This window comes from Manis pentadactyla, chromosome 16 (assembly GCF_030020395.1).
Source record: "Manis pentadactyla isolate mManPen7 chromosome 16, mManPen7.hap1, whole genome shotgun sequence".
NCBI lineage: Eukaryota > Metazoa > Chordata > Mammalia > Pholidota > Manidae > Manis > Manis pentadactyla.
The window spans coordinates 77265294-77280261 of NC_080034.1; the positions used below are offsets into that span (position 1 = coordinate 77265294).

Below are 14968 nucleotides of genomic sequence, written 5' to 3' on the forward strand. Positions count from 1 at the left end.
TTCCCCTTCTTTTCCCTTGAGATGAAGGGATGGTCAATAGTTCTCACCTTGGATTTGGGAGGGCTTGTGTGCCTAGGGCAGAATCGGCACTAAAGGCTTTCAAGGTAAGCCATAAAAGCCGCTCCATCTTGTGCCGGCACTCTTGAGGCGCTCACTCGTGGAGCCTAGACGCGGTGGCGTGAGGAAGCTCAAGCTCGCCCGCGCAGAAAGACCATCTGGAGAGCCCTCGAAGCTGCCTAGAGAAATAGAGATGCATGGCTTGCTCCAGCTGTTCCAGCCCTCCATGGTTTCAGCCTCCATGACCGTCTGGCTGCGATCTCCCGACAGAACCAGAGCCAGAACTGCCCGGCTGAGCCCTGCTCAAATGGTTTTTAAGCTGCTATATTTTGGAAGGATGTGTTCTGCAGCAATAGTAACCAGAACAGCATATTCTGAGGAACAGTTTTCCTAAGGACATGAGAGCCATCTTAAAGCATCTGAAGGGTTGTCACATATATATATTTATATATGTATGTATATAGGAGCTTGACTTGAAGCTCTAGGAGGCAGCGCTAACACGAACAGCTGGAATTTACAGGGATGCAAATTCGATTCTTCATGGAGGCCGTCTATAAATATGGTAGAACGTTAGAAGAGAGTCACCCACAGTGAGCCCTCTGGCAGCAGACATGCTCAGGCAGACGGATGACCACTTTTGGTAATGTTGTAGAAGGGTCCAGAAGACCCCAAAAGGCACTTTCCTAATCTAAAGAGATATAATTCCAAACGAGTTAAGGTTAAAACTCTTTGAATAAACCCTCCTTCGAAACTGTAAGGACTAATCTGGACCTTCAGAGTTGGAGAGGATTGGCGAGGGTGGAAAGCAGGACCAATGGAAAATGTTTATTTAACCAGCAGCATCACACAACCATGTCCCTGTCACCGTCAGACCTGTGTGTGCTTCTTCACATCGAATCACGGCGCCTTACGGGCCATCGCCCCTTGGACCCCTCCCAGTCGCCTGCCACCCTGCGGCCTCTCTCACCCCTCACATCCCGTTGCTGCCCGGTCACCCCGCTGTGCCCTCCGCAGTGAGTCCTGCGTCTCCTCCTGCGGTCCACTCGCACTGTCACTGCCTTTGTCCCAGCCGTCGCCACTGCCCCTCTAGATAACCGCGCCGGCCGTCTGGATGGGCCTTCGGAGTCGCTCCCAGAACGCTGCCAACGGGTCGGCGCCTGGCTCCAAAACGGAAACCTTCATTCAGTTCCCACTGCCTTCAGAACATAGTTGGAGTTTCTCAGTCCCGCACTCAAAGCTTTCATGATGCAACAGAGAATGAGCGTGAGGAGAAAGACATTTGTTTCGGTATTAGTTTCCTAGGGTCGCTACAACAAATTACCACAACTATGCGTCTTTAATATAACAGAAATTTATTCTCCCGGTTTTGGAGGCCGCAAGTCCAAAATCAAGGTGCTGGAAGAGCTATGCTGCCTCTGAAGGCTCCGGGGCGGAATCCTCCCCCACCTCCTCCTAGCTTCTCGGAGCTCCTGCAAGTCCTCGGTGTAAGAATATAGTAATTTATCCTCCATTTGCCCCACGGTCCCAAGCACGTAAGCCAGTGAGAATTGTGCCTGGGCTGGCCTGGGGCTTGCTGGGCTTCCCCCGCCTTATCTCCAAACATCCCGACCCTCCCCCAAGGCAACGGGCCCAGCGGATCCGCCACAGTAAAAGGCACCACGCTGGCTGCTGCCCCCCTCTGTCTGTCTCTCTGCTGCTCTCTCTCTCTGTCTCTCTCGCTCTCTGCTGCTCTCTCTGTCTCTGTCTCTCTGTCCCCCTGCTCTCCCCGCTCTCTCTTTCTCTCTCCCCACCCCTGTCTGGGGCAGTCACTCTCTCCTTCAGATAATAAAGTCTCTGGCGTGGGCCCGTGTCTCCTGAGTCGTTCTGGGTAAGGAGGGTCGCGGCGAGATACCCTTTCACCCGGCACCCCTTGGCTTTTGGCTGCATCACTCAGTCTCCGCCGCCACCGTCACGTGGCCTTCTCCAAGTGCCCCTCTCCTTTCTCTCACAGACATTCCACTCACTGGGTGGGAGGCCCACCCTAACCCAGTGTGAGCCCATTTTAACTTGATTACATTTGCAAAGACCCTATTGCCAAATAGGGTCCCATTTGTAAGTACTGGGGGTGAGGACTTGAACATGTCTTTGGGAGACACACTTCAACCCTCTAATTCACACTGATGGAAACTACAGAACAATGGCTTAGCCCAGGGATGGAAATCTCGCATTCAAAAAGGTTCTGGGTGAAGTGAAGAACGGGGGGTGGGGGGTGATACTGAATAGGATAGGCCAGATCACCAGGAGGGCCTTTTGGACAAGGAAATAGCGCGCATGGTCCAAGAATAAAATTTCATTCATGAAAAATCGGTCTGGAAGCTGGACACGGGAGAGATTACGGAGATAAAAGCTGGGAAGCTCAGTGAGGATGTCACGGGAGCCCAAAGGTGCGGGGACAGGCGCAGAACTAGACTGTCAGCCCCGGGGGGCTGTTCATTCTGCCCTCTTTGTTCAGTAACACATCCCAAGAGCCACGAACAGTGCCTGCTGCGTAGTAGGTGCTCAGGACACGCTGGCGGACGGGACGGACGGGTGGAGGGACTAGGAGAGCAAGCAAGGGCGCCGCGGACCCGTCGCAGGCGGACCGACCAGCGGACACTGAAGCGTGACGGGCGAGGAAGGGGCGTCAGCGGAGCGTCCCTTGGAAGGAGAGCTCAGAATGGGGCGCCTGTCGGGGCCCTCGACGCCCTCTCGCTCCACCTGCCCACGGGGCAGCGGTGTCCGGGCTCGGGGCCGTTCTCCCACCGTCGGGTGCGGCCGGGGTCCGGGACGCCTGACTTGACTCGCGTTGCGGGCCCCAAGCCCGCAGCGCCCCGCCCGCAGGAGGCCCCAGAACGGCTCTCAAGGACCTTAGGAAAGACTGAACTTCCCCAATTGGAGGAAAACCGAGAGGTTCCCTCAGCTCCAAACTCGGGAATCGAGGCTTCTGGACGCTTGAAAAGGCCGGGCCCGGGGGGCGGTCGCCCAGGGAGCGCCCGCGAACACAGCGATCGGCCCCCGGTCCCGCCCCGGCGGCGGGGTCGGCCCTTGGCCGGATCCGCCGCCAGCGAACCCTCCCGTGCGCGCCGCCGACCCTCCCGCCCGGGCCCCCCACCCCCGAGCGCGCGCGGCCTGCGGGGCCTCCCGGGGCCCAGGGGCGGCGCGGAAGATGGCGGCGCGGCCGGGCCCGGGGCGGCCGCGAGGGGCCGCGGCGCGGCGCGCTCGGCTGGGCCCGTGCGGCTAGAGCGGCGCCTGGGCCCGGCGGCGCGGCCTCCGCGCGCCCCGCCCCGCCCCGCGCGCCGCCCCTCCCGGCCCGGCCGTGCCCCGCGCCGCGCTCCCCCGGGATGGCCCGCGCGCCGCGGCGCTGCCTCGACGAGCTCTCGGCGGCGCGGCGGCGCTCGGGGCGCGCGTGAGGGGCCCCGGGGCGCGCGGGCGCCGCCGCCATGGCGGACACCAAGGTAAAAGTGGCCGTGCGGGTCCGGCCCATGAGCCGACGAGGTGAGCAGCTCTCCGCCGGCGGTTCCCGGGGCCGGGGCGGGGCGGCGGCCGCGGGGCCGGGGGGCGGCGAGCGCGGAGAGCCCGGCGCGCCGGCTGCCAGCCCGGCCCCCTCCCGGGAGAGCCCCGCGCGGCGCGGAAGCCTGACCGGCGACGGCGCCCCCGCTTTGCTTTCAGAGCTGGAGCTGAACACCAAGTGCGTGGTGGACATGGACGGGAACCAGACGGTGCTGCACCCGCCGCCCGCCAACAGCAAGCAGGGAGAACGGTAAGCGGGCGCCCCCGGGTCCGCGCCGGGGAAACGGGGCGCTCCTCTATTGTTCGGAGGCCGGCTTCAAGTTTGTCGCGCGCTGCCCCCCGGGGCCGTCCCAAGTCCAAGTTGCCCCCGTCCCGCCGCCCCGCCCGTCCCGGCGGCTTCCGCCTGTTGGCCGTGCGCCCGCCGCCCGCCCGCGCCCGCGGAGGCCCCGAGCGGGCCCAGGACGGTCGGCCCCGCGGCCCAGGCTGCAGCCCCGAAGGCTGAGGCCGGAGGCGGGCGGCGGGCCGCCCCTCGGCCTCGTGCTTCGTGGGGTCCGGCGCCCCTGGCTCTTCCCACCATCGCGCTGCTGGCTTTATTTGGCAGAATTGTTTAGGCACTTTGCGTGTGAAACGGGGGGACCCCCACTATGAATGGCTTAGCCTGGGCCATTTAAAATCTGTTTTTTTTTTTGTTGGGGCCAGGTTGAGATAATGCCTGAATGTAATGCGCGAATTTTGATTTTCAAGGAAACAAAAGTAGTGCCCCGAGCTGTGTAGACACGGAGGGGATGTTTCAAAAGCGGCTGCATTTACTAGATGGCAACATATTTGCATTTGAAAAGTGGTAACTGTTGGATCCTTATTAATTCTGCTCTGTTCCACGCAGCACTATGGGAAAAAGCCCTAAAATAATTTGAATATTTGGCATTTTTTTCTGGTAAGCTTCCGAGAAGAAAACGTTTGGAATTTATTCAATATTGCAGTGTAGTAGCTTGTAAAAAGATAAAAGTGAAGGGGAGATCTGACAAAATTAATTCCTCTCTGACATGCATATGAGTTTCAAGAACTCACCTGTTGATCGATGCGCCACAATTTAGTGACTTTTTTTTTTTTTTTGCTCTTGATAGATTTTCACTGAAGAGAGGCTCTGAGGTAGGGTTTGTTACTTTATTGCTAGAGGAAGCAACTGCGTCCAGTCTATTATCTTGAGGTATTTAAGAACAGTTTTGCTAAATTTAGGGGAAGAATTTACAAGGAGGTAAGATTAGGGACGCTTTGATTGTTGTGCCGAGGATAGAAATTTTTATCCAGTTTGCAAACATTAGGCTTCCTGTAGCAGATTGTTGTGGTAGTAAATAGCTAAGTTGTATTTAAAATACTGTGCTAAATTCTTTTCAGGAAAGGATGTATCCTTCAATATTTTTAGATACATTTAAAATACTTAGAGTATTATCCATACACTTGCTGTGGTGTAGTTGAGTATTTCGTGGTGATAATAAATAAGACTCATTGAGTCAGTTAAAATATTCACATATTAAATTAGATGGCCACATCACCATTTTTCCCCCAAAACTGGATATTTTTATATTGTTTCAGAAAAAAAAATCTGCTGGGTCAGATTCTTCAAAGCAGTCTGGGAAACAGGTAGAATAGTAACTTGTGTTTCGTAGCTGCAGCTTCTGTCTTCCTTGCTGGTTGGGCACCTGCTCCTTGTCACTCTTAACCATAAGGGGTGGTGCTGTTAGCTGTTCTTCAATGAAATGGAGCTTTGTCATTTGTGGAGAGAAACAGATTTAATTTTATGGAATTTAGATAGAAATGATAAGTAGACAGTTGGTTAGAAATGCTAAATAATCATTTGATCATTTTTAGGGCTGCCACTGAGGTTACTATTAAGAATCTTTTAAGTAAAGGTTTGCAGGGTGATTTGGATTTCTATCCATGTGCTTGCTTATTGGAATAGCCCCTTATCTGGAGCTATAAAAATAGCATTGAAACAGGAGTGTTTTCTGTTCTGTCCTCCTGACAGATATGATTCTTAAGAGCGGTGGACAGGCCCTTTCTCCGGGGTGATGGGGTCAATTCAGTTCACGGACAGATTGAGAGGAGTCAACACACACAGTGCTGCTTGTAGGTCAGGATGACTGTTTGCAAGGATGGAGACACCAAATGCGTGTTGATGTTCATTAGCAGCTTGGCTTCCTATTTTTCTCCACCAGGTTTTCCTTTAAAAGCAATAGTGCATTTAAAAATAGGAACAGTTCCTCCCTTGGGCTCTCGATTGATTAATTGCATCAGTGCTCATGTTATGTTTACAGTTCATTTCTATCATTTGTTTGGGGATAGGGCTCAGTGCAAGGCAAGAATATCTTTACCTAGAAGTCCACAGCTTGAAGTGTAAGAAGGCTTGAAATTAGTATTGGCAAACCTGCATCAAACTGAGAATTACTGTTTTTCTGAAAATTGCAAGAAATTTACTAATATACTAACCATAAATAGAAAATTTAACCTACTGGATAAAACTTTTTGGTCCTACCAGTGAAAACAATCAAGTGCATTGATTTCCAGGGAAAAAGAAACAGGCTGAGCTTTCATAATTCTTCTCCCCTTATGGAATCAAAGTCAAGACTACATGTTAGGGATCTGATGCTTCTTTAGAAATTCTGAGATTATAATACATTGCAGAGATCCAGGTTAATGGTTGGCCTGTATACCAATCACTATTTTAAAACATTAAGATATATATGACTATGTTTCTTAAAATACCATTGCAGTGCTATGCAGGGGACATTTATGAACGTCCTATTGTCAGGTACCACATGCAGAGATCACTACAGGCCTAGTGTCTATGCCAGGGGGTTCTTACCTTTGGGAGATAGAGAAGAGAGAGGAAAACTTAGTTAAAATACAGTGTGGTAGATTATGTAGACTATCCTTTTACCATTGCATATACCATATTATTAGGAAATTACTTCTGTCCTCTTCTGTCTCTTTGAGGCTTTGAGTTCCCTGAAGGCCTATGCCTTGTCCTACTTACCCTTGTGTACCATGCCCCCGAACAGTACCTGGCATATAGCAGGTGTTCAGCAAATACCTGCACTGAGTTTAGGTTCTCAGCATGATGGAAGCATTGAGGAGGGGCTGCGAAAGTGACCCACAGTCCCAGCAGCCTGCAAAGACAGGAGGTGTTTGTGCTGATCTTGCAGGTGCTAAGTACAGGTTTACTTTTTTAAGATCAGGAGAAAGTCCTTTGTCAAAGAAAGTGAAAGTATACCTGCTACAGATCACTTCTGAATGAGTGTGTGTGTGTGTTCAGGGTGTGCAATAGGATGCAGAAGCAAACAGTTCAGGAGACGGGAATGGAATGAATGAAATGAGAACCCCTAATTTGCTAAAATAGGTTATAGTTTAAAAATCAAAGTATAAACAGACTGTGCAAAAAATCTTCCTCTCGCCCTGACCCTTTCCATCCCTTCACCTCCAGAAATTCCCTAACTAGTCATTAATTTCTCGTGCATATTTTCAGACACACAGATGTAAGTACATATGGTTTATATATATTTCAACAAGTATCTTTTTTTATCTTTAAATGCCAGTATATTAAGACTCATTCATTGGTTTTTATATCCAGTATAGATGGGAATAGAGGTTGTAAAATATAAGTTGGTGGGTGGTTTATGAAGCTGATCTTTATAACTTTTAGAAGTGAAGCTTTTTCATGCAGAGAGTATGATGAAATTTGTTTACTTATAGGAGTTTCTGTTCTTGATTATTGTATGTAAGTGAATTTTTGGGTAAGCATCCAAAGTTGTGTGTATATATAACCTAGCTAAGTTAAGAGAAACATTGGGCTGAATTTGGGCTCTTAGTAGAAGAGCACCGAAGTTCTGACTTGCCCAATTTTCCTGTTCTGCAAAGTGTACAGTGTAGCTTGAAGAGGGTATGAGGGAAGTTAGGGGAAGAGAGCCACACCTTGGTCACCTGCAGATGTATTTTCTAGTTTATGTGTAATAGTTTACAAGGTTGTTTTGTTTTGTTTCCCAAGTTGATGTCCCCTGCTCTTCCAAAGGCTTCTAGGATGGTTACTTCTGCCCAAGTGTCTCCGTAGACCAGAAATTTAAAAATTAGTGAAAGTCATATAAAATTCAAAAGCTAGATCACCTAAAAAGCAGTAGTATTCCACATAAAATTACTTTTGGTGACTCTGAATTCTATTCTGTTTTCTGTGTTGTTACCCTTCTTTCTGACTCAAATATTACAAAGTAGATTGTAAGAAAGCAGAATATTTAGATTTCACTAATACAGGAGTCAACATTCTTAATGCATGGTATTAATGGGATTTTGCAGAGCATTATACGGAATATTTGCATTATCTGTCAATGTTTTCCATTTCTTTGCCATAAAATAAAGGCAGATTAAAATCCTTACTTATAAAAACAACACTAAAAATAATTGTAATGCAGTATAGATTAGGACTTTAAAATCATTTTGTTCACAGTCCATAGTTGAAAATATACATTATGAACTGTGTGTGTGTGTGTGAAGGTTCATGAGAAATTCACTGTGCAATATCTCTGTTATTTTATATCCCTCTCTTTTCTAATTCATTTTAGAAATGATGGTTGTGACTTATTAATTTCACAACCCACTAATGGGTCACAAATTGAGAACTTGAAAAACGCATGATTTTCCCTCTCTGGAATCTTGTAGAATATTCTTCTTCATTTTCTTGAAATAACAATTGTGGGCCTTTTTGACCTGGAAATTTGTGTACTTCAGATCGGGAAAAAAAAGTCCTGAGTTAATTCATGAACAATTCTCCTCTTAATTCTTTTCTAAAACACTTATTTGGACAGGGGTTTCCTGAACTAGTCATCTCATTATTTTACTTTCCTTTTTACTTTTATCTCTCATCTTTTGTTCTACTTTCTGGGGGATTTTGTCCACTTTATCTTCCAACCCTTATGTTTAATTTTTCTTTTGTTTTTATATTTTTAATTTCCAAGAGCTCTCTTTTAATCTCTGCTTTTTAAAAAAATAGCATCTTCCTCTTGTTTCTTGGTTGTAGTGTTTTTTCTCTTTTCCAAGGACATTAATGATAGTTTCCTCTAGATAGTCTGCTGTTTTTTTTAAGTGCATTGTTTTGTTTTTGTTGGCCTCTTTTTGTTAAGGACCTTCTCAGCTGTCGCTGTATGCAGCGAGCCTCTGAGGTTTCTCCAGGCCAAATACTATATATGGTTCATCTTTGTGTTCTCAGTGCCTGTATTCAAGAATGCTCAGCACCCAGAAAAGATTTTGTAAATTCTCCCTGTTATTAAAAAAAAAATTACTGGTAAAAGTCTCTATCCAGTTCCTTTTCTATTTAATTTCCAATAATAAAAATAAAAACAATAATTTCCTCTTTAATAAGAGCATGTAAATACTAGAATTGAAGGTAGTAGCCACCCTAGACAACTCTTAATTCCCCATAGTCATGTAGGTAATTAGTTCTACTCAGTACAAAAATCTAGAAAACTTAGAAAAATCCTATTTTTGCATCACAATTAGTTAATAGATTTTTTTCTGGTCACCTTTAATTTTTAAATGTGTATGCTTGTTGGGCTAGGAAAAAATTTTCAAAATCATGTCAAACTGGCCATTTTATCATCCTCCCATCCTACCACTTAACTCAGCTTCTGGCAAAATGTAGTTAGAAATAAGTGGGTAACTTGGATTACTTCAAATTATCGATAAAATTACACATGCCATGCGCTCATATTTTGAAGAAATTTGTAGGAACAAGTCTTTCCCAGTTAGTAAGCTTCCTGAAAACGTCAAGGTTTTCAGAGTTACTCAACCACAGTCACCTTTTCTCACATCTTCCCTGGAGGCAGAGCAAAGGTGTTTATGCATTTAGAATGTAAAGGGGTTTGGAGCCCATCACTTGTGGGAAAACAGTAGCAGAGAAACTAACAAGACACCCAAATACTCAGATCACTTTGTACCTTGATAATGTAGGAAAATGAAGTTTACTAACAACAGCTGTCAAGAAAGGGAGTAATGCTTAAATTTATATGAAAACATTAATAAAATCAAGAGTGATTTATGTGAGATTCAGGAACTATCTTTCCAAAGATCATGATACACAATATTTCTGGGAATTTAGATCTGAAAATGTAAGAAGAAAACATGAGAAATTTCTCCTTGGAAATTAGTTTATTTGGTATTTTATCACCCAACTATGTGGAAACTAAAGAAACAAAAAAAATGTCAAGTTTTCACTTGGGGGGCATCTAAGGTTAAAAGCGAAGAGAGGAGAAAGCCTTATATAGACTATCAGGGTTAGGATAACCAGTCCAGGCCTCACCATTCGCTTGAATCTTGCTTTGAATTCATGTTCCTATGAGATGATCAATTTGTGAATCATTGATAAAGCAGTAGAAATATTTTACTGAATTGTTCTTCTAGTGGACTTTTCACATCGAAGCACAGTTGTATCCTTTTAAAAATTGCTTCCTTGGATACTCTGAAATTTTTTGCATAGGTGACTCTATATAGAAGCATGGCAGAAATAAAAGGTGTGTGGGGGTGTGTGGGGGTGGGGGTCCTTGTTTCGCCAAGCCTAACAAGTCATTCTTATTTTTGCTATACCTTTACCTTGTCCTTGTTAGTATAATAGACATATTTGTCATTGCAATTTTGTTTTGCTTTTCTCCCATTATATTTTGTCATGCAACATAGTTTTCACAATCATAATTTTAATAATTGCAGTAGTTTGTCGAGTTTCAGAATTTTTAACATTTTTATATTTTTGGACCTTCAGATTGTTTCTCTTAATTGTAAATAACTGAGAGCATCTTTGTAAGACTTTTTAGAATCCTTTGATAATTCAAAGACATTTCTTAAGTAGGCTTGTTAACACAAAAATACTCTTTGAAATTGTGTGACAACATGAACTCTCCTTTTATATTACAATGGATAGTTTTCAGATTTAAGTATGGGATAGCTGCTAGAAAAATGATTTTCTACGGACAGTGACAAGACCAGTGGTTCTTACTCTTCAGCGTGCATCAGTGTCATTTGGAGAGCCCCCCTAGAATGCCCTGATCCGGTAGGTCTGGGGGATGGCCGAGAATTAGTAATTCTGCTAAGTTCCCAGATGGTGCCATGCTGTTAGTTCCAGACCAAGCTTTAGAGCTACTGATCTGGGTGAGCACTGTCCGACAGAATTTTCTGTGATGATGGAAACATTCCACATGTCTTCTCTCCAATATGGTAACCCTAACCACATACGATTAAGCACTTAAACTGTACCTAGTGCAATGGAAGGACTGAATTTTAAATTTTATTCTCATTAATTTAAATACAAACAACTACATGTGGCAGGTGGCTACTGTATTGGACGGCACAGGTCTAGATATGGTTCTAAAACTTGGTTGCACATTAGAATCACCTGGAATCCCACCCCCAAAGATTCTGGCTTAATTGGGTTGTAGCGCCTCGTAGGCACTGGGATTTTTAAATGCTTCGCAGAAGTCTCAGTTAACTATTGTTGCTTAACAAATCACCGAGAAATTTTGGGGTGGTCTAGGACAACCATTCTCTTTTGTCCATAGATTCTGTGGGTCATGAATTTGGACAGAACCGAGTAGATAAGACTTGTCTCTGCTCCGCAAAGTCTGGGTCTCACCTCTGGAGGCTGGAAGCCTGAGGCTTGAGTCATCCAAAGGCTTGACTGGGCTGGATGCAGGCAGTTGATTCTCATGTGTAGCCAAGGTTGAAAACCACTTGTTTATTTTAATAAACTAAGTTTAAAATCCCAATTTCACAACTTATCCTTTGATTTATTTTACCATTTTGATTTTGATCATGTATGTAAGTCCTCATAACCATTAGCTTTCTCAGAATTAGTGTCAGAAAATCTCATAAGACCAGCCTAAATGTTTACCTTAAGGCAATTTGTAGAACTTTAATAGGGTATTTTTCGTGCCAAGACTATGTATTATTGTGAAGGTAAAGCCTCACAAAGTGAAATAAATTCCTATAACAAAAAAGTCTCGCACTCTCTAGCCAGGTGTATTTAATCAAAACACCTCTCCTTATTTGTTTTATCGTAACTGTGGGGCAAGGAATTGTCTAAACCATCTGGATGCAGGGTACTTGCCTGCCTCCTTACCTGCTGCCCACGTGGGGAGCATGTGTTCACCCACGTGTGCACCGCAGTTCCTTGCTCCAGGCCCTGTACCATGTCGCGGCCCAGCCTCGGCTCCTGCAGGGTTGCTGAGCCCTGGAGAGCCCTGCAGGGGGAGCATGACATGACGGGCTCAGGGGGGAGGCCGGGGCTTCCTGGGTCTGCCACCAGCTTGGACTGAGCCCTTGAGCCAGCCATGAATCCTTTTCCATCTCAGTTTCTTCATCTATACCACTGAGGGCTAGACCAGATAACTGTGAAGTTTTTTAAGCTCTGAAATTCAGATTTACCTCAAGTGTACTTAAATGTAGGGTTGAGTCAAATAGAGTAAATAGGTGACATTAATAGGAGCTGAGGTGGGTTGTATTGTAATTTACTTCTTGTCAGAATGTTAGGAAAACTGGGAAGGACAGGGTCACTGTTTGTAACAGGCTGTTCGCCTGCAGTAGCTGATGGGAGAATGGAAGGTGTCAAGTAAAATAAGACAGGCCACTGGCTCCAGATGTCTGAAGTCACTATCAGCTAGCTGAGGAGCCTGGGTTCCTTACTGACATCTACATTCCTGTGACCTCGTCTAGGACAGCAGTGACTGTGTGTGCTCCAGGGCATTGTAAATCATCTGACTTACAAGTTTCAATTAGCTTTCCTCATGCACAGATGTGGCAACCAGCAATTTTTAAGCTGTTCTCACAGGCATACAGATGTTTTATGCAATAAGTATGTATGTATGGGGGTGGAGAGATGACATTTCCAGAGCTGTCAGCTTAAAGCTTCCTTAGGCAGCTGGATTTGTTTCTGAGGGTTCCGCTACAACCCTACCAAAGTGTGTGTGTGTGTGTGTGTGTGTGTGTGTGTGTGTGTGTGTGTGTGTGTCTGTGTGTGTGTCTGTGTGTGTGTCTGTGTGTGTGTCTGTGTGTGTGTGTACACCCTCTTACCCTTTCTTTTGAAAGCAGAGTGGAGTTACTGATTCTTTGTGGCCCTTCAGTGTCTGGTCTGTAGGTGTGATGAGTTTTGCTGCCGTTACAAGAGGTGTGCAGTTCCCTTGGGGAAAGAGGTTTGGAGCCTTAGATTTTTTAAAAGACAGGGAACAGGAAGGAAGCCTTTGAGGAAGGGGAAGGTTTACTTTTTGCTGTTGGCTCTTCGTGTTGTCTTGAGGAGACACACCCTGGATTGTACATCCACCAGGAGGTGACCATAGATGTTCATGTGTCTCAAGCTGGGAGCTTCAGGAAAGTCACAGAAGGCAAAGGAACGTGGGGAACCGCACAGGCATTGTATTGTGGGGACTCAGTAGATTTATCTCCAGTTTGGAAGGCCACAAACAATGAACCCACACGTGGTTTGCTGAACAGATTAATAAACCTTTTAATAGACTTAGATTTTGTGGTTTAATAAAACAAATCCTCAGAATCGATGCGCTGTGTGCCCACCTATCTGTTATCCCAGCTAAACAAATGTGTGAAGATTTATGGCTGAACTAGCAGTTGTAACTTGCTGTTCTTTGAACTGGGTAACAAACTATTAGGGTTTTTTTTTTTCCTCTTGTGTTGCTTTTTTGCTCTCTATCCTTAACTACTTCTATTCACAGAGTTAATTAAGGTTTAGAATTCACTGTACAAATTTTAGCAGGGAATGGTTACATTATTACATGAGAAAGATCCTTAAAGTTACTTGCTTCAAGGGTAAGTGATGTTTTGAATAAGTAGGGAGGAATGTGGTAGGGAAAGCTTATCAAGATAATGGTGTTAAATTGGAGCAGCCCTATCCAGTTTTAAACATCTGCTATTTTGATCTAGAGTTACAGTGCAAACAGATAGCATTAGCATGGTAATACAACCAAGTTTTCTGAAGCCTTGAAGTATTGCTGGCCTTGATATCACAGTACTCCTCTCTGGAGGCAGAGAGCGTAGTCTGCATTTTTATGATGAATTATGCAGTGGAAATAATTTTCCAAAATTGCTGGTCTATGGCACTCCTGAGGGATATATTTTTAAAATTCTCTAGCCAGCTTATTACTTAGTTAGCTTTTTCCAAGGGTGACTTCAAGTTATCCTTGCTCATTGATTCCCAGACTTGAGAATCAAATTTTTTTTTAAGTAGAAATAAAAATTTGGATAAGCATCGTTTTCAACTTATTTTAAATGTGCCAAATAAGCACACTAAAACAAATACATCACTGTATCTTGATACTTTGTTTAATAAGATAAAGGATGTCTTAACAGAGTAGAAGGAAGGACATAATTAGAATTTCAACATTGGATAAATTTAGTTTTGTTCGTTTTCTCCTTCCCTGGGAACTGATGGGAATGTCGCCGTGGGCGACCCCTGGCCTGCGGCGTGCAGCTGCTCGTCCCGGGGTCTGTGATGTCTGGGAGAAAATCAGCTGCCAGGGTTTTGAGCTTCTTGGACTCCTTTGGTCCTTTAGGCCAAAGCATATACTAGAAATTGTTAAAGGATTTTTTTCTTTTAAAAATTGAACAAAGAGTCCTCATTGGTGTGTATAACTGAATTTTTTGAATGGCAGGGTACATCTTTGATTTTGTAGTTTGATATATTGAAATAACCTCACTAGTTAAAAGCCTAACCAAAGTTTAAGTTTTTATAAGTACTGCAAATTATCCTGTATCTGAGCTAGGGCTTTTACTCCCAATGAAAGGAAATCTTTTATTTGCCTTTTGCAGTGTCTCTGTGGCCACCAGTTAGTGTAAATATCTGTTTTTGTAAAACACCATCAGGGATTGTGACAGAATGGTGTAGTTAGTGACCAAGACTCTTTGAGCAGACTTCAGAGGCCAGCAACTTGTGTTTGGATCCTACCCCACCACTTGTTAGCAAGTCCCTTAGCCCTCTGTGACTTGATTTCCTTATTTGTAAAGTGGGAATAGAAAAAGCACAGACATCATAGAGACGGGGAAGGTTAGCACGGTGCCTGGCACTTAACACACTGAGGGCTGATAATTTTATTATTTTTATTACTGTGGAACACTTAAAGCTCACTGACCTGGGTTTTGTTTCTAATATAGTTTCTTACCCATTCCATGTTTAATAAATGAAGGTTGGTTTGTTTTCTTTAAACCCTTAAAAGGAGCAATAGTAGAAGGAAATCTCGAAATTCTCACTTTCAGGTGTTAGGAGTTTTCTGTTGAATTGGTTTAAATGTGGGCCCTTAATGTGGTATCTTTGAAAGCCTGCCTTTGCAGTGATGTCAGATCAAGA

At 45.0% G+C, this 14968-nt stretch overlaps 1 protein-coding gene across 6 annotated transcripts in view; it reads left to right on the forward strand.

Annotated features, from left to right (window-relative positions):
- Nucleotides 1-3348: 3348 nt before the first annotated feature.
- Nucleotides 3349-14968, forward strand: part of KIF13A (kinesin family member 13A) — a 181798-nt gene continuing 170178 nt past the window's right edge. For 3 of the 6 annotated variants that reach the window (XM_057493810.1, XM_057493812.1, XM_057493811.1), the window contains exons 1-2: nt 3350-3570; nt 3745-3835. In XM_057493810.1, coding sequence (XP_057349793.1) covers nt 3516-3570; nt 3745-3835 — 146 coding nt within the window. In that variant the 5' untranslated portion in view covers nt 3350-3515. Of the gene's footprint in view, nt 3571-3744; nt 3836-14968 lie in introns of all 6 variants that reach the window. The other 3 variants (XM_057493813.1, XM_057493814.1, XR_005030137.2) reach the window with 2 other exon arrangements.